The sequence below is a fragment of the Balearica regulorum genome, chromosome 1, assembly GCF_011004875.1.
Source record: "Balearica regulorum gibbericeps isolate bBalReg1 chromosome 1, bBalReg1.pri, whole genome shotgun sequence".
In the NCBI taxonomy this organism is placed as follows: domain Eukaryota; kingdom Metazoa; phylum Chordata; class Aves; order Gruiformes; family Gruidae; genus Balearica; species Balearica regulorum.
Genome location: NC_046184.1, coordinates 173006346 through 173032458, shown reverse-complemented (window position 1 = coordinate 173032458; position 26113 = coordinate 173006346). Strand labels below are relative to the sequence as shown.

Below are 26113 nucleotides of genomic sequence, written 5' to 3'. Positions count from 1 at the left end.
TTTCTACGGTTTTGCATCCAACATCTACCAACTGCCATTAAGTTTTTTTGTGTTTGGTTTTTGGGGTGGGTTTTTTTGGGGGGTGAGTGTTTTGTTTTTTTTTTCTTTTGCATCTCTCCAATCCATAATGCTTCCAGTGCTGTTCTTGCACTATCTGTGTAAGAGACAGTAAGCAGCAGGCTCTAGCCATGTGTTTGCTCACTGGCATTTTAGCAGGCTGATCATGACAGGTGATGGTTGAGTTCACACTCAACCTCTTTCCCTCAGGCAGAACAGAAACCAATTTATCGCTCTTTTTTTATTTTTATTTTTTCTTTATCCAACCACTAATTTGGGGGAAAAAAATTCTCAGAACTTACAATCCTTAAGACTGCCAAGATTTTACCAATATGGCTGAAGCTAGACAGTGGGCTAAAACTACTCAGAGAATTGATGTTTCATCAGCCGACTTTGCTCAAGGAAGCCCTCTAAAAATATGATAATTGGGTGTGCAACAATGCTGTTCAATTTATTTAAGAAATAAAATCTTATGGAGGAAAAAACTATTGGAAAAAATCTAGTTTGTTTAGGTTTTGCAGAGCTCCCTAACCTTTGGAATCTTTTTTTTTTTTGTAATCCCACTAATTTTTGATCACAGAAGCCACCATTGTGATAATCTAGCTTGACTTTTGCCTAACATAGGCCATAGAACTTAAATTTAGGTCTTCAGAGAGAGATAAATTATCACTAATTTTGGAAAGATTTTTCTGGGTGCTCTGATCTCACCATTATTCTCGTCTTTAAGCTCTGTCTTTACCCATATGTCTAGCAAAGTAATACTCTTGGGATACTTTCCATTCTTAATCATGATTAAACTGACATGAAGAATACTGTAAAGTTTTTCTTTTAAACAGCTGCAGAAACACCAATTAAACTTACTGGTGCAGAAGTTGATCAGCTAGCAGGTGTAGCCCAATTCAGTTTATAAACGGTAGTCTCAGTTTCGATACATCGTGATGCTGATCATCGTAATGTTGACAAAACAAGTGGGTCTATGAGGAGTGGAGTTTATGAAACTTGACTTCCTAAAAATTTGCATGTTGTATAAGCTTTTGTTGCATGTAAGGAAGTTCTAGTTAGGAACGAGGCTTTTCTTGCAGTTGAAATATTCATAATGTCTCTTGTTCGTGTGAATTCTGTGGTGCGCTGTTGGAGATGAGCTCATGAAGCAGCTTCTGCCTCTGTGGAATACTTCCTTTGTCAGGCTCCTCTTCTCTGTGTGGCTGCTTATCTTAAAAGCTTGAAGGAACTTAATGTCTCTCAAGATTTCACCACCACCACCACCAAAACAGGCTAGAAATGCTGTTAAAAGATTAAAAACACTTGTGAAGGAAGGAGGGGGAAGAGGATTTTTTCAGACAGTGTGATGCATAGATTTAATTTGCATGTAAAAAACCCACTAAGGATAATGACTTCTAAGGAAGAAAAACACTATTATGCTTCAAACTGTAATACAGATCCTTTAAAACATTGAGTTTAATTCAATAATGAGCAATTACTTAAGCAAAATGAAAAAAGCCTCAAAAGGTGGTGGGGAAAAATTATAGATATTAAGTACGTCCTCTCTGAATATGGTATTAAAACTATAATGACTCTTCTATTGCCCCTTTGGCTGGAAAAGTTGCACTTTTTATTGTCACTTCAACCTTCCCCCATCTCTACTACAGGGCTTACTGTACGGGAACTGTGTAAGGAGGCCACAAACTGTTGGGAGGAGTTACTGCACGCTCATGGACCGACTCAACTGAGCAGATGCAGAACATGTGGCAGGGCCTCTGATGCCAGAGTTGTGCATATGAAACAAAGACCAGGACTATAAGTATTATATCTCCTTCTGCTTCCCAAGTTTCCAGTGATGTTGGTATGCAGTTAAAGCTCGTTTCATCTCTGTCCCAGTGCAATTAGCATTTCTTTCTACTCAGTGACACAACCTCAAAATGGAGGAAAGGCGGCGGCCCTGGTCCCCCTGTAATTTGTCAGCTGATAGACAGGGAAGCCCCTTAGAGGAAGGTGGCATGGGCTTGAACTTTCCGCTGAGAGGATGCCCTGAACCTGAGCTTCCAGATAGTGGTTACAAAAATTCATCTAGCAAATTAATCAGTAATAAATATTTCTTCTTAGAAATCGTCATGCAATACCAGATGCAGCTTTGTCCTGTCAGGTCTTCAATGCGTTAGATGTGGGATGAGACACTTTGCTGGATTGGGTTCCCCAAACAAGATGAGCAGACACATCCCTGTTTCTAGAACCTGACAGGTTTGGGCGTCAATGCTATCAAACCTCTGCACTTTTAGGTATGTGCAAAAGCACAGCTCTTGGTGCCTGACAAACTTTATAGGCGTTTCCTTTAGCTCTTAGATTTAAATGGCTCTGGGCTTTACTAACAGCTATATATAGGAACAAGTTTTGGATTGGGGCAGACGATAATTGCCTGAACGTGTCGAGTGTTCTTGGTGGTTTTTTTGGATCTATTCCATGAAGCTTTTAACTAGCTTATAATATATTTTTTGCGTTACAAACCATAAGCCTAATGTACTTACTAGTTTATATGATAATAACATTCAATTCTATTTCAGGGGTTTTATTTTGCCACTTCAGATATTTGACCTGCTATAATTTTCAGTACAGAAATATGCGCCTGTGATCTTTTCACCTTGTGAAGTTAGTCTAATTCTCTCTTCTTTGCAGTTTCTAGCTGTTAATAAGTCTTGTTTGAATAGAATTTCTCAAGTTATGATTTGTCTTGCTCATTTTAAATTAAATGTGAAATGTATGATTTTGTATCCTTTATTTGGAGATGTGTATTTAACATTAATTTCGTATTAATATTGACATGTAATTCTATTTTTTATATTCAGTTGCAAACAACTTCAGTTGACACAGCTTAATCTGTACTTATTATTAAAGAAATACATGGAAGTTTATGGCTATTGCAGCCTTGTTAATTAGACATAATCCAGTATTACCTTTGCTTTTCCAAAATTCCTATACACTCTGTGTCAAAATTTCACTCTTACAAATGCAAAAGTATATTTTCAGTGGGGAGGAAGTTTTTCTTTATCTCAGTTGATCTCACTATGGGACCCATTAGTACAGGAAATAAAGGATGAAAAAATTCAGTGAGTGGAATTTAAAATGAAGACAAATACTGAGCTTGAAATATTAATGCCTTAAACTGCATTCCAGGTTATAAATTCAGTTTTGAGAACTTAAAAGTCTTTTCTGGTCTTATTACATTCAGGCGAGGGGTGTTTTTAATATATTCTCATTATTTTAGCAATATTAGCCAGAAAACAAAGAAATAAGTGCAATTATTAAGAATGGTAAAAGTGAGGAATTGTAAAAATGGTAACAACAGTAAAATAGGCTTTATAACGTCTTTCAACATTCTGGCCATCCCTGTACTGTTAAACAACTCTTAAATTTGGTATTGTTCAAAGTCTTATTAATGATTTCATAGTAATTACTCTAGGAGTGTTAAAAGATAGAGGGTTTTTTCCAGAGCAAAAGTATACAGTGTAACAGCTTCCAGTCAATGGAATGTATCGAAGCCAGAGTAAATTCCTACTCTCAACAAGTTTTTCAGTTTGTTGGGTTTTTTTTTAACTATTTCTAAGTAAACAGTTACTATATTGCAGATTCCAGGAAGACAAACAATCTTGTCTGTTTTGATAGCAGCAGCTTACAAAATTGTAAAACATTCTGTAATGTGTCTTGCCTTTTATCGTGAACTGTCTAGTCAGCAAAGCTCTTAAATTTCTGCCCCACAGCAGGTTCTAATCTTACAGGCTCCTCCCTCCCTAAGGAGGTCTGTGGACTGTGAGGACATCTAGGAGCAGTGTTTTATCAGTTGTCTTTTAGAATTGTTTTAGGCAAGCTGAGAATAAATTGTTTTTAAAGATATCTGATATATTATCTAAATGTAAAATGTCTCATTTAAAATCAGTTCTTCAAGGAAGAATTTGTTTAGTACAGATAAACTATAATAGCCATTAAACTCCTGTAAGCTTCTCTGACTCGTAGAAGTATTGTCGTTGCTAAATTCCTCTTTCTTCATACAGTTACATTTTTTGGGCTGGAGGTTTTCTGGTTTTGTCCTCTTGTGTGGAGCGGCTGAGATCTAGGGGTGCATCAGAATGCTTGAAAAACAGAAGTTAATTAAAAAAACCAACCACAAACATTTGTGACAAAACTGTGGAAAACTCTATTCTCTGGATCAGTTATGAGACTTGATTAACACTCCATGCTTATCTCTGAACTCTACAGTTTCTACTGTACTTGATGCTTTTTCTTCATGAAGAAATCCTATCCCTGTCTTTGTTCTTTAAGGTCAGCAATATGGGAGCAGAAAGAACCAATTCATTGTCCCACTCTTGGTAGGAAAAGGAAAAAAAATAAAATTCAATGGGAAAGAAGAATAATTGCTTCAAAAATAATACAAAGAAAGTAAATGGTTTTGAATGGCACTTATGCATTGATGAAAAAGAGTTAATATCATTTTTTTTCAGAGAAGCTATCCAATGCTCAGGTTTTGAAGTCTACTAGAATTGTTCCATTGAGTGCATAATTTGGGACGTATCTTAAGGAACTGCAGTTTCTATTCTGCTTGCAAAACTTTAATGGATTCACAAGCAGCTGGCAAGTCTCAGTGCAGCTAAGTGGGGTATTATCGATGAGTAAGTTTTGTTTGCTAGTGGGACTCTGCACGGTTTGGTTCTAAGACCTGTAATGTTAAAAAAATTTCTATCAGTGACGTGGAAGACAACATAAAAATACACCTCAAAAACTACAGGCAGTGTAAAATCAAGAGAGAGTAAAGCACAAGACATCAACACAGGACAATCTGGATTGTCCTTTAGGTTAGCTTCAGACAGAAGAGTATTTTTCTGAGGCCAAATAAAAGCTATGTAATTAGCACAAAAGATAAACTTTATTTCCTGGCAGAAGGTGAGGGATTCTCTGAAAGACTGAAGATGACATTGGAGATTTTTATATGAGCTGAGAGGGAAAAGTAACGGTGGATGTAAGCTGAAGGTGAGCCCCCGGTTTGACGTCATGGCCACATGAACTAATGTAATCCATTATTCCATGTTCATATCGTCAATAAATGGGAGAAGAAAGGTGGCCTTTTCATTAAGCACTAATGTATTTAGTAAACCATCTGAAAATGTTACTTACTGTCTCTGTAGCTATATATAACTTGTTCTGATTTATTTCAGTAGTAAAAACAATTATTAAGCTTCACAGTTTGGTATTGTTTTGTGAACATGTTCTGATCCAAACAAAACATGAACTTGATTGGTCCTGTGGCCTGTGTGGGACAGAAGATCAAAACTAAATCATCACAATGGTCCTTTCTGGTCTTAATATATTTACTGTAACTTTGTCAGTTGCAGCTGAGAGTCATTTTTAATACTTCTGTGGTCTTTCTTCTAATAGTAACAATTTGAATGGTTTAACATAGTCCTACTGCTTCCACGGATACTAAAGGGATCCTGAGTGTTAATGGCAATACTGCCACTGGCCTGCTATTTTAGAAGAATAGGTGAAAAACTTAGGAAGTTGCATACCTCACCACGGTAAGCTTCCCTTTTTCTTTGCTTTCCTTTTATGTTAGACATGGAACAGTAAAAAAAACCTCTGGGTTCTGTTACAGTAGTTACTTGATTAATTTTAAATCCCAGAGTAGCACAACCTAGCTTTCCCAAATTACCAAAGAACTGTTGCTTACAGTTTTTGTAGCTGTAGACAAAACTGATCACTTTCTGTTCTCAGCAATTTCTTCCATGAGACAATACTTAAATCCTCTCACTCCTCACTTTCCAACAGTCTGTCTCTTGAATGAGTCAGTTAACTTGTGTTCATATTATGAAGTTCACTGGGTGTGAATAACCTCTAGCTTATCTGGTGATAAACTTCAAATTTGGACCTTGTCTTTGCTTATTTTCATTGTTCTTTTGTCTTCTCATTCAAACTCAACGTGTTCTTGATTATTACCTGTGTAGATTTGATCAGTTAAAGGACAGTATAATAAATAGTGAACATCTTTGCAGTTGCCTTTTTAGGTATGTTACTTCAAGTTTAAGTGGGCTAAGTATGTTCTTTTTTAATGTTTATGTAGTCGTCATCGTCCTCGCTGTCTTCACCACCATCCTCATCGCAGCCTCAGGTTAGCCACAGCAGAACGAAGGCTTCACCATTGTGTCACTCTGCATCCCTCTCCTGGGCCAAACGTAATCATGTAGGTCCTGCAAAGGCTACCAGTCCGTCAATCCGTCTTCGTCGTTGGCGGCCCTTGATACGCCTTCCATCTGTTGGGCTTCATTCTGTTGTAAGTGTAGTCCATCTTCAGTCTTTTCTTACTCTGACATGACTGGCCTTCTGCCATGTAACTCCAGTCTTCAAGGCATCATTTTTTGTTGGGGCCTTTTCTCAACCATTCTTAGGATTTCTTTCTTCCTTTTTTTGTGTTTTTATTTTTTCTTTTTTTTTTCCTCCCATGTCGGACAGCTAAAGTACATCACTCCATGCTTTGCTGTCCAGGTATTTTTGATTCAATACACATGTGAAATCATTTCCAAAGCATAGATGAAGTTTGCCCTTCACAAAGTGGCTTTTGTTTTTGCCATAGGCTCCACATCCAGCCTCTTCTTTTCACCTCATCTTCACGATCTTTCATTTGGATGTGCTAAACCAAGGGGTTTCTAATTCTTTGTCACATTATATTATTTCTTCTGTGTTTGAGACCTGGTTTATGTTCTCATATCCTTAACCTAGTCTCCTTCTCTTTCATTCCAAGTCTTGCTTAATGGTCCCTGGGTATTTCAGTAAAGATGAAATGTTTCCAGTAATCCTAAGGGGCTGGCTTCCTTTCGCACTTGACATCTGTTTCTTTATCCTGTTTGTAGACATTCTCATTGAAGGTGAAGACATTCTAATACGTAAAAGCTTGTCATCAAATACCATACTTACACTTTTTTCCTTCTTCACTCACAGGGCACAAACATATCTTGAAAATGTAGAAAAAAATTACATGCACAGAATAGCTAGTATTTCTAACCTGTGCTATGACCACCATCAGAAACACTAAACTGAAAGAATGGTTTAGTGGCATTTCATCTTGCTTTTAAGGAATGATCACGCTTTTAGTACACATGAAAAAAATCTTAATATGTAGAAGTGAATGATCTTAAAAGCAAAATTGGGACAGTGATTTTGTTTCTATCATTCTTTGGTAATGACCATGTTTCATCTATGTTACTAGAAATTCTTATTTGAGGTATGTGGATTTTTTACTGAGGTGAAATAAGTATTCTGACTCTGGTCCAAATATTTTCTTTTTCACACAGATCTGTCTTTCCAGATGTGGAAATCCTTCTTAATGTATTATTGCTATTAAAAATTAGTGTCAGAATGCTTCCATTTCTTTACAACTTTATATTCTTATCCTGATAAGAATCTCAAAATGAGACCTTTTTCCAGACTCCTTTCTCTTTATGTGAATAATAACTGCTGTTTTTAAATATCTAACTCTCTTGTAATCTTCAGAACTACGGAACATTCTTGATGTTTGCATTTGGAGCGAGTTAAATACCTTGGGATTTGAGGAGGCATGGAGTTAAGCACAGAGTTATATTCTCCCCAATTCATGCTTCCTCCCCCCTTTTAACATTTATGCTATTAACATTGGCAAACCTTTGACATTTTACCTGGGGACTTTTTTGTTTGTTTAGGAAAACTTGGAAAATTCTACATCATATTTCTGTAATTTGAAACTGGGATCTTGTATGAATTTGACCTATATAAGCTTGTTGTTAACAAAAGACTTACTGAGGAAGACTTGAGCTTGAGTGTGCCTGCCTAGAACAAAAACATTAATTGACCATGAGTTTACTTCAACACTAAATAAACCATGACTTATCCAAGGATGGACATTACATTGTAATCTGTTGTGATTATACTAGAAAACTGCTGTTGGCAAGTTGAGAATCTTGTTTACTTCAGAAAATTTCTAAAACCAACTTCTCATCCATTAGCAGTGAGCATTTGCTTTGAAAATGTTCAAAAACTTCATTCAAAAAATGTGGCCTTCAACACAACTGTATCTGGCAAAACAGAAGCTTGCCACTAAAAATAGTTTTAAAATTTTACTCATTAACTCTACTGAGATCCTGACTGTCTCCATCTGACAGATTAAAATTAAAGAAAATAAATTGAGTCCTACATGCAAAGACTTATCACTGAATATGATTTAGTCTATTATTTATTGATCACTAAAATGCTGTTCTTGTCTGTACACTTTTGTATAACATACCTTTCCAAGAAGATTCAAGAACATGCAAACTATATGTAAATTAGTTTAATATGCAAAAAAACAGCATTTGGGGATTGAAGCTGCCTCAGTTGCCTTGATAATAAATACTACCTTGTTCTTTAAGTTTTGTCCTGTCAATGCCCTTCAATAAGTGTAGCTCTGATCATTCTGCTAGATGTAGAAAGAGGCTGAATTAGTCTCAGCATTGTATGAAAATGTTCTAGTATTGCTTTTGTTAAGAAACCTATGCACTTAAATTTAAGGGAGGGAAGGAAACATCCTGTATATTGTGTTTAAAATACAGTTGAACTTTCTTGTAGTTGTAAGTACATTTCTACTACTTAAACATTGACAGAAAATAGATTGTTTCAAAATTAAGAGCAAAAGTCTTAATGATGGGAGACTGTATTTGTGCTCCTTAAATAAAACCACTTTCCCTACTTGAAAGTTTTCCTTGACTTTTTAGATAAGGAAACTCCAGATGAGTTAAGAACATATAATAGAAAAAAATAATTGAAAATATTGTCCTGAAATGTTCTATGCAAACCTGATAAATTGCAGCAGATGTGGCAAATTTTTAAGCTATAGGTAACAACATGCTTCATTAGTCATGTTGACTTTTCTTCGACCCTTGTAACGATTCTCTTATTCTTCCAGCTCATCTGTTCTTTCAGTTTAGTGTCTCTCTTTGCCTTAGGATCATTTTGCTGCCTTTTATATATCAAACTAATCTCCTAATTCTTTTTTTCTTTCCTACACTTCTCAAGTTGGAAAACATGTTCTTTTTTTTTTTTCTTCCATTTACTTTCTGTGTCAGACTAAAGTTCTCGTTCTTTAAAAAAAGCAAGAAATACCTATTTAGAGCAGCATACTGCTGAATAATCCCTCTTGTTTGTGGATCTAAAGGGAGACTTGTTGTTTGTATAAACATTCTTTATCCAGATACTCTGGTCATTGATAGAGCCTGTCTCTGAATTTCACTTTTTTGCTCAACATTCTCCTGTTCAAAATCAGATGCTGCTGTCCTACAGCTTGGAATTGCACCTCACCTGACGTGTGCATGTTCTAGCTATAGTTGGGGACATATTGTTAATAAGCTTGAGACAGCTTCTCTACCATGACAGCATGGTAAAAAAATACATAAGGCAGTGCTTAACAAAGGAACTTCTTGTCTGTTCTTGGGTCAGCACTCTAGATAGTGCCTCAGCATCTTTCTTATAGAAATTCTTCTTCATTTTTCTGGACAAGGGATACCTTAATCTAAACTAGCTATATATGTTCAACTATGAAACTCCAGAGCATTTCAAATACCGTAAACACCCTGCAGGATATTGAACATGAATACAGATGTCACTGTTCTGTGAGAATGAGGCAGAAATTATCTTGCTGAAACTTGTGATCATCATTCCAGTGGTCTTTGTTTTAATTGCAGTATTTTAACCAGGATTCAAATGCTTTTTACAGGCCTACACAGTACGTTTGCCCAAGCATGTTCCATGCTTCGAAATGGAAATTACAGGCGCCTAATCTACCCAATAGCAATTGCATCACTTTTTCCCCTTTACTTCAAAATTTACTGAATCCAAACCATACCTAATGTTCTGTTGTGTAACTTCATTTTTAATATGTTTTTCTTTGATTTCTTGTGACTCCTTGTGACTGAAATTGTATGGTTAAACCCCTAAGTTTTTGGTTTGTTTTTTTTTTTTCTTCTCTTAGACTTCAGGTACTGCTGTCATGATCTTTCAGTTGGATGCATCTGAAACTTTTTTATTCCTCAAGGTTCTGCAACATTGTCTCTTCTTTATCAGTCTTTACCGCTCTCATTCCAGAACCTGATAGACTCTTGATGCCAATCTCTTGACTTAACACAAGTGGTGTTTTATTTTCTTTCCCAGTCACTACCTGTAATGCAAAAGCATTTACTAAACTGGTTTGTGAGACTTCTTGCTTCACTCCATTCTCTCAAGAGCAAGTGTAAGGAAATAATAAAAATACAATTTTAGTTGGAAGGAGTTGCCTGAAATCTGTCATGTAACATTGAACCTGTTTTTATAATGCATTTAATAAATTTAAAGCAGGATAAGGTAAGGACTTGTTCAGTATGTCCATGAGACAGAGACTTTTTTTTTTCCCCTCCCCCAATTGTGTGTTTCTCCTAGAAGTGCAGTTTCGGGGAAAAGAAACCAATTGCACATCAAATTTGATGAACAGTTTTGTTCTAAGTTAGCAACACTTGAAGATCAAAAGATTTCAAAGGCATGAAATTTGAGTACTGACTTTTAGATTGGGATAATGGCCTAAGTGCATTAGCAAGATAAATTGTGTAGGTGATGAAATATACTTTATTAGACTAGCTGATATGATTGGGCAAACAGTGATATAGGGGTGTACGACTGAGTTTCTGAAGGCTAGTGCAACAAAGAAGACTGTAGTTCATGAGGAGAGGGCAGCATGCAGTGCTGAAAAGTATAATCAAGGAATTTCTCAGTACAACAAGAGGGAGTCGTAAGGGTTACCGTGTGTACAATAAAAACTTTCAGAAGTGCTATTTTAAAAATTACTGATTGGAAATCTGCTAGTGAAGCATAGAAGAAATGTAGAGGTGCTGTTTCAATAACACGAACTAATGGGTGTCGGACTGAGAGAAGTCAATTAAAATTGACTTCTCACAGCAGTCAGCTGTTTATTATTGCAGTCAGCAATTGTTTATTATTTAATTTGAATGTCTACGTTAGCAGAGAAGGCAGTCAAATCCTCTGAAAAATCAGGACTCAATGATCTTAAAGGTCTTTTCCAACCTAAATGATTCTATGATTCTATCTAGGTGCTTTTAATGTGGTATCCAAGGTTAGAGGGCACGACAACCTTGACTGTCACTTTTGTATATGACACTGGGTATTCATGAAGACATGCTATATTATCATTGAGCATTATCTCAATACCTTGAGAACAAATTACAGCTGAGAAGATGTTCTCAGAGCCATCACTTTGAGTGCTGAACTTACTGCGTTTTTCCTCTTCAAATCAGTTTCAAGTCCACTGGTCATTATTTTTCTGTTGTTGGGGTTGTTTTTTTTGTTTTCTTTTGAAGAGATAAATTGGAAAAGTGATTTCCACTAACCCATGCTACCGAAACTTATTTCTTATACTAAGGTTGAAACCATAGCATAAGCTTATGCTAAGTGACCCAAGATACTGATATTCGTCGTCTTTTTGTCTTTTCTGGATGTGAAAGAAATACAAATTTTCTTTCACTGAATGCTACAACTCTTTGGAAAACTTGAAAAATCAATCTTGAGTCCCAGAGGTTAGTTCCAAATCGTGGTTAGACAGTCATCTTGTTTAGACTCTTGTGTCTTTCTCCTTCTTTGTGGTTCATTCATAAAGTCATTTGAATTTGCTGTCTCCTTTTGCACACTGAGTGGGCTTCTAAGTGGGGGAAAAAAATAATCTAAGGAACAGGTCATCCCAACACTTTTGACTGATGTTGATGTTACAGTGGTCTTTGACAAGAAGAGTAATCAAGAGAAAATCCTCTGTAATTGCTCTGAAAACTTTCCCTAGTGATGAATATGCAGGCAGCCTCCTTAGAACTAGGTTCTCTTGTTCTTTTAATCATTCACACAGATTGTTCATCAAAAGCTGAAAACTTGGCCAAAGGTGTAGCTTTTCAAGGAGACCACAAAAGACATCTCCCTGAAGCTGACATTCCTTCTTCTTTCCATTCCTTTGAAATTTAAAATCTTCTGGTTCAAGAGTTAGAATTTCTAGAGCTTCCCAGTGAAGTAGAAATTGGCCTGACTGGGCTTCTTTTTGTGTGTGTGTCTGTGTGTGCACATGTATGCACGCATATACAACAGACGTCTTTTTTTTTGTCCCTAAGGTGGGGTGGGGGGATTTTGAATCAGATTCATCACATTGGGAGAGTTTAATCCAATTACTTGTTTGCCTAAGGCATAAGCAACAGATTTTTATAATAGAAAGTTTTAGGTGATCTTGACTACTCAGATCCTGTTGTTTCTCTGTGTTTATGACTATACAAATGATTGCCTGTCAAAAATGATTGAAATCCTAATTTTTCAAGAAATGTAATAAATCTACTTGGTAGTAAATTTACTACTATCTACATTAGATGAAGAGAAATCACAAAGGAAGGAGACTGTCTACATTAGAAAACGTGGTAGAAACTTTAATAATGGTGTGGCACTTACATTCTTTCTATGAGGTTGTAGAATTAATGTAAAACCAACGTTTCTCACGGGTTGTGGCAATAGCGCTTAATGGCAGCACATTATTTAGATTAGGCATGTACAAAATCTCAGCAGGATTCTATAGGAGCAGCGCTGTCTTCAAGTAAACTCGATGAAAAGTTAATTATGCTTTTTTGATGGCTTCCCTATCCATCTTCTAGCTCAGCATTCCAAGCATGACAAGTGTCCCTCTATAGAAAAGGTGTTTATTAGAAGCTGGCAAAGAACACAACCCTCAAAATGGTCAAAAGGAGCACTGTTTTTTGTTCTAAATGTGATCAAAAGCAAATCTTGAACATCTCAAAGTCCTCTGAAATAGTGATACTTTGAGCTCTTCTTGTTAATGTCAATTTGAGCCCAGGTAGCACATGTTCAGATGCAAGGTTTTAAATGCTTTCCTTCCTAAAGTGCGACTAACTGGCAGTAGTCTTTCCCTTAACCGTGAAATTCCTTAAGCCCAGATTTCCCAGTTGGTAGCTTTAATTGGTAAGTGAACAGCCATGAAGTTCTGTCTCTACATGGGGATGAGGTGGCAGTGTGGGATTTGGCAAGGACTCTCAGCCTTGCCTGCCTGCACACTTTTGTAGCAGCACAGTTTAGATGCCTCTAAACTGTTGGGTGATCGATGGCACATCGTTATTCCCGTTGCTTGTCAGCTACTGGTTTTCAGGAAGTTATGGTAAACCTGTGGTCCTCAGAAGTTTACAATTGGGGTAGCCAAACTCTAGAGGCTGCTTGTTTTGCTTGGGATTTGGTTTTGGGTTTTTTTTTTTTGAGGGGGAGTTTGTTTGTTTCTTTTGGGTTTTGTTTCCTAAGCCTTGGCTCTGTTTGGCCTTGTGTAAAGCAAAATTCTCAAAGGCAATTCACTTATGCCATAGGGAAAAAAGACTGGTGGAAAAGTCCTTACGTCCCTCTGATAGCTGCCTCATCTTCAGCAGCAGATGTGCTCTTTCTCCATTCTAGGCCCTCTGAAACAGATGAAACAGGTTATTCATGCCTTTCATACTTTAACTGGTCATGGAGATGAATCTCAAATGAGGGTGAGGGGAGGTTGTGTGGCTTTTTGTTTTATTTTTCTCTCTCTCATTTTTGAGCTTGCTACCTAGAATTTCTGTAAGCTGTTGGCAGTTCCCCTGTAATGCTGTGTTCTTTGGCATTCTCGATGTATTGAAGGACTTATGCTGACTTCTAGTCCTTTGCTTTATTATTCTGGTTGTTTGCTACATTTCTTCAATTTAAATCATCTTTTAAAGTCTTTTTTCATGACCATCAGGAAGAAGGAAACTTTTAACCCAGTCTTGAAAACAGGATGCGACTGTAAGGTTCTACAGCTTGTTTTATGCTCTAATCTGTTTCTGGCAAATTCTTGGATTTTTGGGGTGTTTCAAGAACTTCACGTAAGGCTAACAGTAATTACAAAATGGAAGAAAATTGCATGAAATATATTTTCACAGAAGTCAGATTCTTGCTAATTTAGGAAAAACTGAAGTGCTTTTCCCCATTCCCTTACGCAATATCTTCTTAAATTGTGGATTGAGGCTCAGACGCGGACTGGACAGATTGATGAGGACATAAGACCATCAATTGCTATTGAACACAACAGTGATGATGCACCTTTTGGCTCCGAAGTTCAAAACCCACTGCTTAGTGGATGATTGGAATGTGTGCTGGCAGAGTACCATGCTCTGCATCCCCTGTTTTCTTCTGAAATATCTTTTGCTTGCTGTAGTTGGCAACACAGAACTGAGCAAGATAAATCTTTACCAGCTGTAACCACTTTTTATGTCATATCACTTGATGCTGTCACTGCACTTCAATCCTTTTCTTGGTTTGATGCCACTTTGAAATTGCAGTCTGGGCACCTCCAGTTATTTTCCTTCCTCCCCACCTGAGATGGGTGAACTGTTTCTTTCCACTGCCTGTGAAGAGGGAACAGGTTAACTGTACTATGCGTGGCTTAAAAGGAAAAAATTACTTTGACCAAGTGAATATTTTTGGTTTTAAAATACGACAGGTTCAGAGTTCAGCCCTGCATCACTTTGTTATGGGACAAGGGTTAGTGAAGGAGTTGCTATTCATATGAATATCTATTTTTAATGTTAATGTATTTGAGCTGATACTACCTCTAACTCAGTAATGAAAAATAAAGCTTTTATGAAGAGCTATGATTGGAAGTACTTCCATATAATTTACTGAAACGATTCTTACCAATCTGTACATTGCAGAAAGCTTCTTTGTATACCAAAATGTTCTGCAGTGTGACTTCTGCCATTCTGTATAGATCCAGAATGTGCTTCTCACTTGTGATTTCCCTTGGCCAGGTGTTTTGCATATTATGATGATATGTTCTCATTAATTATATTGTGATAAGTGTTTTAGTGAACACGATTTCTTTTTGTTTTGTTTTGTCTTGCAGGCACCAAGTATAGATGAAAAAGTAGATCTTCACTTTATTGCATTAGTTAATGTAGGTGGTCACCTCTATGAATTGGGTAAGAATGCTTTTTATCCACTCTCTCCATTTGTTTGCAACAAATAGAAGTAATAACGTTAACTATAAAAGTTTGAGAGAAATTACTTGATGTAATGTAGGGCTTAGATTGTTTTCAACTGCATCATAAGGTCTGGGGGGGATGTCTGTCAAACAATTGCAGCCTTCTTCCCTTTTTTTTTTTTAATTCTCCTTCCCTCAACTACCTTCTATTAAGATAAAATGGTACAGAATACTAGACTGCCTCTAAACTTCCTTTATGATTTACAAGGACAGGAAGCAAGAAAGAATTGATGAACAATGAAAATTTCAGAGGGGAAAGTACTGTTATGTCCTTGAATTGCTTGTGGAATTAATAAATGAACTATTTTCCACTTTAGAAGTGTTAGCTATATTATTAAATAGTGTGATACAGTTTAAACTGAAATTATGTAGTCAGGATACTAGCAGATACTAATATTCTGCAACTCATTTGTTATAGGCTAGTTATTTTTTCTTCTACCTTTTTGTGGTCAAGGGACAGTTAACTGTAAAACAGTCATCTCTATTTTCTGAACTACAGCTATTTTTTTTCCCTCTTCAGATTGTGTAGCACCAAGTTCTGCTCAGATAGTCTCTAATGACTCCAATCTTAAACATGTTGCTGGGCAACTAGGTTTTGCTGCAGGTGCTTCAGAAAACTAGCAAGTAGATCAGGATTTAAAAACTGCAAGTCACTGGTCTTTCCTAACATTTTTGCAGTATTTTATGGTGAGAACATTTTCATCTTTTGAAAATCAACATGTAATTAAGCAATGCCTTTAACAGGTGACAACTAAGCATAACCTGGGGCATAAGCGCTATATAAGAAGTGCTTATGTTAAGGTGATCTAAGGACTGTTATCAGTGGTAAGTCATGAACAATAGGCACGCATATCTGTATTTTTAATGATACTGTATGTCTGTCAGTGAACTAGATCAAATAGTGAGGCAACTACTGTAGGATGCAATATAAATATTTAATGACTCTAAATTTAAAGGCATGATGGATGGCTCACTCTTCTTTTAGTTGTGTGCTACTATTGCCGTGTTACCTTTTAATTGCGCATTTAAAAAGCACACCACAGACCATGATTACTATGTTTAGCTATTTTCCATAAGTATGATGCAAGATAAAACCCACTTGAATTCTTTCTTAAATTTAAAATAAAAAAAGAAAGAGGCATTTAGCTCCACTGTATAGTGGAATGGAATGCCAATACTACTCTTTCCTTTGTTCTTAAAATAACTTCTCTCTGTACCAGCGGAAGAAAGCAAAAAATACTTAAAAGTAGGAAGATGGGAGAAGGTTTTTCAATTGATTCCCTGGCTTCAGTCATGGTGGCCAGCATGTGGGCTTTGGCAGGCAGAAAATGCCTGCACATGGATATTAAATGCTTATGATGTTTTTGCCATAGAAAACAAGTTATTTATAGGCACATGGAATTAAAATGCTGTTCTGCCAAGATGTATGTAAAAAAAAAATAAAAAAATTGAATCAAACTTAGCTTGCAGTACTGTTCAGTTCTGTTTCACTGGCACCTTCTGAGGTTTTTGCATTGTTATATCTTCAATCGTGGTTGTTACAATAATGAACAACCTCTTGCTCATGTAAATCCAAAAGTTCGCTTAACGTCGAATCTATTTTTAGTAGAAAATGTAGTTTGGAAGTATTGTCAACTTCGATGGAATCTTTAGGGAGGGAAAAGTCTTCAAAAGGGAGGGCAGAGCCAAAAGGGAATTTGGCCTAGCAAATACTTAGGATATCCTGACATATGTTCTCATACTGTTAACTCTTCACAAGTAACCTGAAACATATTTCTATGAATGAAATTATTTTTTAAAATGCTGAGAATGATAGCATTATTATATTGCAAATGGGAAGAAAAAAATAGCTATAGCAGCCATTTTTAAATGCTATGAAAGTACTCAATGCTTAAAGTTATTTGGTTTGTTTGCTTATTTATTTTCGATGAGAGTAACATTTCAGTTATGCCAGACTCTTTAAACTGGTGGGTTTGGTATTCTGTTCTGTCGTGGAGTCCCTGATCGCAGCTGTCAGAGACCACAGATGTACAGCTGTCTGTCTGAGTAAATCCATTAAGTGTAGTTGAAATTGTTCTTCTCTACTTGAAAAACTGATGTACTATACCAGCACTAAAGCAATCGCAACTTGTAGCCTTAAAGTGTTCAAATAAAATATTAAAAAGCATTTCATTGTTTTCATTGGATTCTTTTTTTTTTTTAATGTAACAGACTGTACATAATGATAGCTGTTGAAGCAGTCAGTAGTAGAGGAGAGACCAGGGAATAGCTAGCTGCATGTGTGATTCGTTTATGAAAAATGAGGTAGTATTTTTGTAAGTGAAGAGAAAAAAAATCCATTTATATAGTTTTAACTGGAAAAATGAAGCTTTTCCACTATTATAAATGTGGTGTTCAATCCTGCTTTGTGTTTCTACAGATGGGCGCAAGCCATTTCCAATAAACCATGGGGAAACTAGTGACGATTCTTTTTTAGAGGTAGGAACAGAAAACCTTCTTAAATGGTGTTATACAAAATTCTTGCTATATTTCCATAAAATCTATAAAAAAATATTTGTAAAAATATGTATACAAAAGTCTTGCTGTATTTATGGCTGGATGAGGAATAGGGTGAGTGGGATGGTCGGACAAAATTAGGTTTACTCAGTTTTAAAACTGGTATTTCAGAACGCTCGTATTGTGAATCTTGATGACAGAATATCATAACATGATAACAAGAAATGTCAGAAGGGTTGACGATAACAGAAGATCAGACTGACTTTTCTTCTGTGCTGAGATTTTCATATACCTCCGCTCCTTTCAAATTGTATATGAGATGAAGTCATTGGATTGAAAACTTGGGATAATTTTTCATTCTCTTTCCTTTGGTTTAGTTATAGTTTGATAGGTGCCATGCTAGACAGAAGTTCATTTCCTTTCTGACACTTGCTGCATATCATTCTTCTCCAGTTCTGTGGCTTGTTTTGGGTGCTGCTTTGTGTCAGGACTGTTTGAGCTGAGAAATGAATTGGAAAGGAATACACTGAATTGAGAGGATAAACTCTTATCCCCACAGAATGGTGTGAAGTTAAAGCTGAGAGAGAGCAATACATAGATCTGACTTTTATGGTATCCAGACTGGATTAGCTTTACAAATGGAGGAAACCAGAGAAACTAAAACCCAACCAGACAAAAACCTTTTATGCTTTAGTAGCATAGACTAATGTCTGTAAAGACTGCATACAATTTGTGCTTGTTTGGGCAGGGGGAGAAGTTGGATAAAGCTTTCCTTTTTTCATATGTGGCTTTTTTCTGTTTTACTGATAACATGTGTTCTCCAGATTGCTCCCTGAAGCTAGATGAAGGAATTACTTGTAATCTTTCACTTACCCCACACAGCTTAGTCATCTTGAGACAAAGGAAAAATTTCTGAATACAGCAGTACTAGTAAAGGCAAACTTCAGAGATGCATTTAGAAAGTCACACAAGCAACACATCTGTTGCACAAAGTAGTATTCAGTCACAAATTCATTGTTGCTAAGGTTCTACATACAACTTTTGCGCTCTTATGTTGCCTTATGAGCACTGTAAATAGTCTTGAATAGTGGTAACTCAGATCAGAAATACAGTTAACATAGATATGTCACACTATTTAGTAATCCTTTATGGAAAAATCCATTTTGAGCATAGTTCGTATAAAGCATATCTTCATATTTCAGTTGTGGTTTTTTAAATAAGTATGATTTATAGTGTTTTTCGTTTTGTTTTTTTTGTTTGTTTTTTTACTTTTTTCCCTAGGATGCAATAGAAGTTTGCAAGAAATTCATGGAACGTGACCCAGAAGAATTAAGATTTAATGCAATTGCACTGTCTGCAGCTTAAAAGCCTTTTCCAGTGGGGTTAATCTATTGCAATGTATTGTAACAATAAAACTGTTGCCATATGTTAATAATACAAATTTTGATACTTCCCTAACATGTTGATTAATTGTAGCATACATGGAATAAACTTTGCATTTGTCCTTGCGATATCTTCCTGCTTGTTCCTAAAGCAACTTTGGGTATTATATACACGCATGCATTTTGTGCAAGACTTACTACGTGGTGGGTTTTTTCCTTTCCACCCCTTTAAAAGTTTTGGAAATTACTGTCTGTGATATTTCATCATAATAATGGTGAGTTAGTTCAGAGCAGGATTAACATTTGTATCATTCACAGATAATGTTTTGAGTGATGTGGTATGTTAGTGGATAAAAATTTTGAAATATGAGGCTATCTCCATCTTTTAATTATAGTGATACAAGAATATTATAAGAACTTTTGCAGGTGACTCGAAAGACAAAGTGCATTATTTATAAATAAATATATGGGGGAAAAAAAGACAGAAAAAGGACTGTTTCTTCTTACTTGGTGAGCACTAACATTTTAAAATTATGTTAATCTTTACCTTTTGCATAAAACTTACTTTTGTTTCGCAAGCATAATAATGTTAATAAATTGTCAAAAAGCTTTAGTTAAACCAGTGTTTGCTATTTGTATATGTGGGAAAACAACATGGATTTTTGCCCCAGAAAAGCCACACTAGTAATTAATGCTAGTTCAAACAGTAGGACTGTGGAGGGAACACACCAGTGAACACAGCAATGTGAAGTATCTCACCTAACTGAAATAAATGATAGAAAAGTAATGATTGCTGTAATGAAGTTTTGTGTAACAAGAACAGGACCAGACTACAGATTTTAAGATAGCCATGACGGTCATTTTTTTTTTTTTTTCCCTTTAGGAGTAACTATTGTAAGTTTGTCAGGTGGCATTACTGAATGCTATGTGATACCCTTCCCCTGTGCCATCCTTCCCACCCCACTCACTGGACCTTAAGGTACTGTTGACCAACTTCTACACTTGAATTAGTAACAACTTGGTCGTATTGGGGGTTGGGGTGGTTTGGTTTTTTTGGCTAAGCAATCTTATGCTTTAGGATTCTTGTGAAGGTTAGTTTTGGTTAATGTGTGTGGTTTTGACATTCTAGAAAAATACTCTGTTGCTTTGAAGTGAAATAATTCCGGTTTGCTTCCAATCAAGACCGCTGTCAAAGGAAAGTGAACCCTCTGTGTCTCAGAGGGTGCTTTCATTCTCTCTCAATTGTCATTGCAGGAGAAATGAATGGGGTTATGCCAGAAGCAATTTGGCTGAGTTTTCCTCCTTTATAGAAAAGAAAGAGACCTGGGAGTCTTATCACTTAAGAGCATCTTTTGCACTCTAAAGAAAAAGTCGGAGTGTCTGTCTAAAACATGTCACCTGGAGAGTCCACTAACAAGAAGAGTCTGTTTTCTATAAGGGAGCTGGTTGGAAAAGCAAAGGGGAATAACAACACTAATGAGCTTCTATTTTTGAGCACTTTTCCACCCCAGTAAAATGCAGTACCTTTAAGACTTGCTTTATGTTACTATGCTCATTAGTAAAGCCATGAAACTTGCTTTTAAATAAAAAACAAAGGCTTTAGTAACCAAACCACTGTCTTCCTGCTAATATCAGAAAAATCAAATAAAAGTTGTCACAATTTAATTGGGATATTGCATATTTTATGCTAAAGTTGATTCGGATGATTACAGTTAACGCAAGCCATAGTTAATACAGATATGGTGCTTTTAGGGTAGGGAGGAGGGTGAGGAAAGAGAGAAAGAGGAAGTACAGTTCAGAGCTGGTTAAACTTGAGTTGTGTGCTTTAGGGAAATATTCACATCATATATGCTCTTCAGTGTTCAGAAGATTTTGGTGGGCTTTAGGTAATAAATGGAGGAGCTTTGGGTTTCTGCAATTACTTATTGCAAAATCACTTCAGAACTGGAGCTTTAATTGAGTATTAGCACTGATTAAGTAAATTCATGACAAAGGAAATCAAAGTTAGAATAGTAGACTTGGGGTGGGATTTTTCATCATCACACTGGAAAATATATTTTGAATCTTAAGTAAAAGCTTACTTACAAGAATTCTTAGGTTTTTTGCAATATGCTAGTTTTGCTCAGTGGTTTTTATGTAGTCTTCAAATCAGTTTTCCTGCAGGGTAAGGTTTCCTTCTATTTTGTTTTACTGTTAGTGTTAATTTCCAGTTTATTAATATATAAGATGGTACTTTTTAGTAAATACTGCTTTTAGAAAGTTTCTCAAAAGTTTGAGGTGACAAAGGAAGAGCAATGCACCAGTTTTTAGGCTGAGCTGTATCTCAGCTCATATCCAGTCCCTTGCTAGATGGAAATTTTGAAAGACTGCACTGCAGAAATACTGTCTTGTCTGACACATATGGTGTAATGGTCATCTAGTGCTTGTAAGACCATGCTTTGGCATGGGCAGTGGTGACCATCTTGAGGAGCACAGGAAGTAAAGGGATCTACAAAATGATGGAATATCTTTGGCACTGACAGAACCCATATAATTTCATAGAATACCAGGCTGGAAGGGACCTCAAGGATCATCTGGTCCCACCTTTCTTGGCAAAAGCACCATCTAGACAAGATGGCCCAGCACCCCATCCAGCTGAATCTTAAAAGTGTCCAACTGTGGGGAATCCACCCCTTCCCTGGGGCGATTATGCCAATGGCTGATTGTTCTCAGTGTGAAAAATTTTCCGCTTGTGTCCAGCTGGAATCTCCCCACAAGTAACTTGCATCCGTTACCCCTCATCTTTTCCACGTGACCCCTTGTAAAAGGGGAGTCTCCATTTTCTATGTAGCCACCCTTTAAGTACTGGAACATGGTGATGAGGTCTCCCCTAAGCCTTCTTTTCTCAGGGCTGAACAAACCAAGTTCTCTCAGTCTTTCTTCATATGACAGGCTTCCCAGTCCTTCAGTCATCTTTGTGGTCCTTCTCTGGGCCCTCTACAGCCTGCCCACATCTTTCTTGTATAGCGGGGACCAAAACTGAACACAGTACTCCAGGTGTGGCCTGACAAGTGCTGAGTAGAGTGGGATAACGACTTCTTTATCTCTGCTGGTGATGCCCTTGTTGATGTCACCCAGCATCCTGCTGGCTTTTTTTTTGCTGCAGCAGCATGCTGTTCACTCATATTGAGCTTGCTGTCTACCAGGACCCACAGGTCCCTTTCCACAGAGCTGCTCTCCAGCCAGGTGGATGCCAGCCTGTGCTGCACTCCTGGATTAGGTTTTCCCAGGTGCAAGACCTTACGCTTGTCCTTGTTGAACTTCATAAGGCTCTTGTTAGCCCACTTCCAGCCTATCCAAGTCTTCCTGTGGGGTGGCTCCCCCTTCCAAAGTGTCCACTTCCCCGCTCAGTTTGGTATCATTGGCAAACTTCATCAGGGTGCACCTGATCCCATCATCCAGATCGCTTATGAAGACATTAAACAGCGTTGGGCCCAATAGCAATCCCTGGGGGACCCCACTTGTGACAGGTTGCCAGTTTGAAAAGGAGTTATTTACCACCACCCTCGGGGTGTGGCATGTCAGCCAGTCCCCCATCCACCACATGGACCACTTGTGTAGGCCATAACCCATCAGTTTCTGTAGGAGAGGGCTGTGGGGAACTATATTGAAAGCCTTGGAGAAATCAAGGCAGGCAATGTCCACCGCTCGCCCCACATCATCCAAGCAGGTTACTTTGACGTAGAAGGCAATCAGGTTTGCCATGCACAATTTGCCCTTGGTGAATCCGAGCTGGCTTTTCCCAATCACATGCTTCTTTTGACTTGTGATAGCCCCCCAGGAGGATTCGTTCCACAGCTTTCCCAGGGACTGAAGTAAGACTGATGGACCTATAATTTCCTGGATCCTCCTTTAAGTCCTTTTTGTAGATGGGGATGACATTAGCCTTCTTTCAGTCTTCTGGGATGTCGCATGATCTCCACGACTACTCAAAGATAATGGAGAATGGCCTTGGAATGACGTCAGCCAGCTCCCTTTAACACCCTTGGGTGGATATTGTCAGGGCCCATCAATTTATAAGGGTCATGCTCCTGTCATAGTTCACATACCAACTCGTCCTTCACTAACGGCGGGTCTGTGTTTGCATCAGCCTGGATTTTTGTTCCTAAGGCCTGGGGCCCAACAGTGCTGGTAAAGACGGATATATAACAGATATATAACCTGGATACAAGGAGTAAGGTTTGAACACTTGGCTGACTTGTGTAGTCCAGCAAGGTCCTGAGCGGGGGCTGATGAGCCCTGCGAAGCCACTCAGTGCTTTTGGCTTTGCAATGCCCAGGCAGATGTTGCCTTACCTGTACGATCTGTGCGTGTTAGCTCAAGCTCTGTGGGAAAATAACACTCTATTTCCAAACTTGTGCAGCCCTGCAGAGCCTTGCCACCTTTGTGTGGAGTGTGGTTTGGCCACAGGCACGCAGCACTAGTGCTCTCTTCAGCTCCTGCAGCCTGGGCCTGCCCTACACATCATCTTATGGAAATGGTGCATGTAGGAGTGAAGCGATGATGCACGCTCAGCGCTTATATTAATTTTAGCTGAGTGGAGCTGGGGTGCTATTAAGCACTCAGGATTGTTCAAGCTCTTTCAAGTATATTGGTGTTAGTTTTCCCATGTTATTACAAGCATTTTATTGAGAAACTGTAAGAACTTAATAACCAGTACAATGAATGCCCTTTCCTTTCAATCGTGGCTGCGTGATTCAGTTAAGGAAAGAAGGAGAGAAAAGTGTTTTCTGTCATTGAAATGTAAGTTTTAGAAAATAAACACACTTAACAGCCCACACTTTAAAAATAAATGTGGTCTTTCCTTAACGGAAGAAGCCTGCCTTGGTAGAAAAATATTATTGCATCAAATATTTGTAGAACTCTCTATGAAAAGAATACGACATAAACGGTTGCTTGACTTATGACACACAGCTGCTGAGTAGAACAATACTGTTTGCTACTTTTGACACCAACAATTAGCAGTCATACCTGGTATATGTTGTCTTTGTCTGATCTAGGAGTCTGGTGACTTACCTTGTTATCTCAAAGGAATATTAAAGTGTTTTGGTCATTTGGGCTTTCATAGATAAATTATCTGTGGCAGTTGACATAAAATTCACTTTGAAGAAGAAATTTGCATGTTGGAACTTTTTTTACTCAGTGAATAACTTTGACTTGAAAACTGCTGTGGTCTGTGCAGCTTACAAAAAGGAGGATGTAATCAAATTACTCGATTACTTGAATTACTTGAATTATTTGATCTAAAACATTAAACACTTGATTCACAAGAAAAGTGATTTGATTTGCCATTAAGTGAAATAAAACAGCCAGAAATAAGCGAGAACTTGGAAACTGGTTTTTAACCTCTTTTGAAACGTGTTTCATAGAATTTTATTCTCAAATCAATTTAAACTTTTATAGTATTCATAGTTAACTTTCTCCTACTTAGGGACAAGCATCATATTTTTATATGAAGTGAAAAGACAGACCTCAAGAATCTGGGAATGGGTGCAGTTCTTCAGAAAAATATTTCATAATGACAGTTAACACAAACTAATGTCAGCCAGCAGCAGCATATACATGCTTTATTTAGTCTTTTTTTTAAGCCTTTGTAGTCATGAATGTTAAATAGTGAGAGGATTGTTTTCTGATGCTTAGGCTTCCCACTTGAGAAAAAGGCAGATTCTTTATCTGTATTTGGTCTTGTGGCTGATCTGGTTTGGAGCAGGAAAAAGGAGTAGGAAAAAATTTCAAAATTATAGCTTTGATTATTGTTTCATTCATCACTGGCTCTGTAGCATAGATGTGTCAAATCATACTGCTTCTTGGTATGTTGAACTGATCTCCTAAAGTCTTCTTTTCCGTTCTAAAGAAAGTTGTTGACAAAGCAGAAATAAGATGTGCTCCTAAGTAAACATCTTAGGAGAAGCTCGTTTGTGTGCAGTACAAATTTTAAGTTATCTTTTTCTCAGTAGTCCCTAAAAAAATTATGTGATATGTTCTGCCCTGGGCCATACAAGCAGAAGATGGGTGAAGCAACTCAGTTTTGCTTACAGAGAAGATATGGAAAGAAAAATATTATCAACAGTTCCAGTAGAAAAATACCATCCTAAATACAATGTTAAAAGGAAATCAAGTACTTTTAAAAAAACCCCACCTCTAATGCTATGCATGAATGTTCCAGCAAATGGCTCTTTTTCCTGATATTTCATTAACTTTTCTGCTGTGAAAGTGTCTACTGGTGTAGTTTTGCCATGTTCAGTCAGCACACCTGCTCTCTCCCAGCTCTCAAGTGCCTAGGACAGGGTGGAAGACGCTTTGCTGTGGCATAGCATAATCCCAACTCGCCCCACGTCTGTGGTTACCAGAGGGGCCAGAGCCCAGCACTCATCCACCCAGGCTCAGGAGTCGTCGAGCTGAGAACGGCCTCACCAAGATGGGGCTGTAGCCCTGAGCCTGAGTGCGGGGTGGGGAGCGGAGGAGACATGAAGAAACTGTTGTAGTGTCTTAATGGCAGAGACACGAGTGAAATAAAGCGGTGGGCACTAGCGGGGGTGCTGCGAACAAAACCAGAATTGAGGCAAACGGCGCGGAGCGCAGGAGGGATGCGCGGAGGCTGAGCTGTGCAGCTCCGGCTGTGCCCCATGCATCTTTGCTTCGGTGGTTTTCTGTGAAAAGAGTTCAGAAGAAAGCGTGGACTTCTCACGTCTTCCAAAGCAGTGGAAAAGGCTCCTAACTTCGTCCCCAAACGGGACAACGCTGCAGAAAAAGAGTGTGAAGGCGTTTACCTCCCCGGAACACGGCGCTGTCGGTGGCTGCGAGGGAAGACCCGCTGGTGAGGAGGTGAAGCAGCCGGCCCGGGGCCAGGGCTCCCGCTGCCCCGCCGGAAGGAGGCGGCGGCCCGCAGGGTAGTCCCGGCCGGGCGGGGGCGGTGCGCGGGGCGGCAGGTGGCGGGGGCCGGGGCGGAGGTGGCCGGCCCTGAAAGGTGCGATTGTCCCCAGCTATTCCTGGTATGCGCCGGGGCGGGAGCCGCCGGGGGCGGCCTCTACCGGGC

General features: G+C 38.0%; 1 protein-coding gene across 1 annotated transcript in view; it reads left to right on the top strand.

The window, feature by feature from the left end:
• Positions 1-19167, top strand: part of UCHL3 (ubiquitin C-terminal hydrolase L3) — a 45867-nt gene extending 26700 nt beyond the window's left edge. Inside the window, exons 7-9 of the mRNA XM_075741681.1 lie at positions 15023-15098; positions 17580-17638; positions 18938-19167. Of these exons, the coding sequence (XP_075597796.1) occupies positions 15023-15098; positions 17580-17638; positions 18938-19021 (219 nt within the window). The 3' untranslated portion in view covers positions 19022-19167. The remainder of the gene's footprint in view (positions 1-15022; positions 15099-17579; positions 17639-18937) is intronic.
• Positions 19168-26113: the final 6946 nt, after the last annotated feature.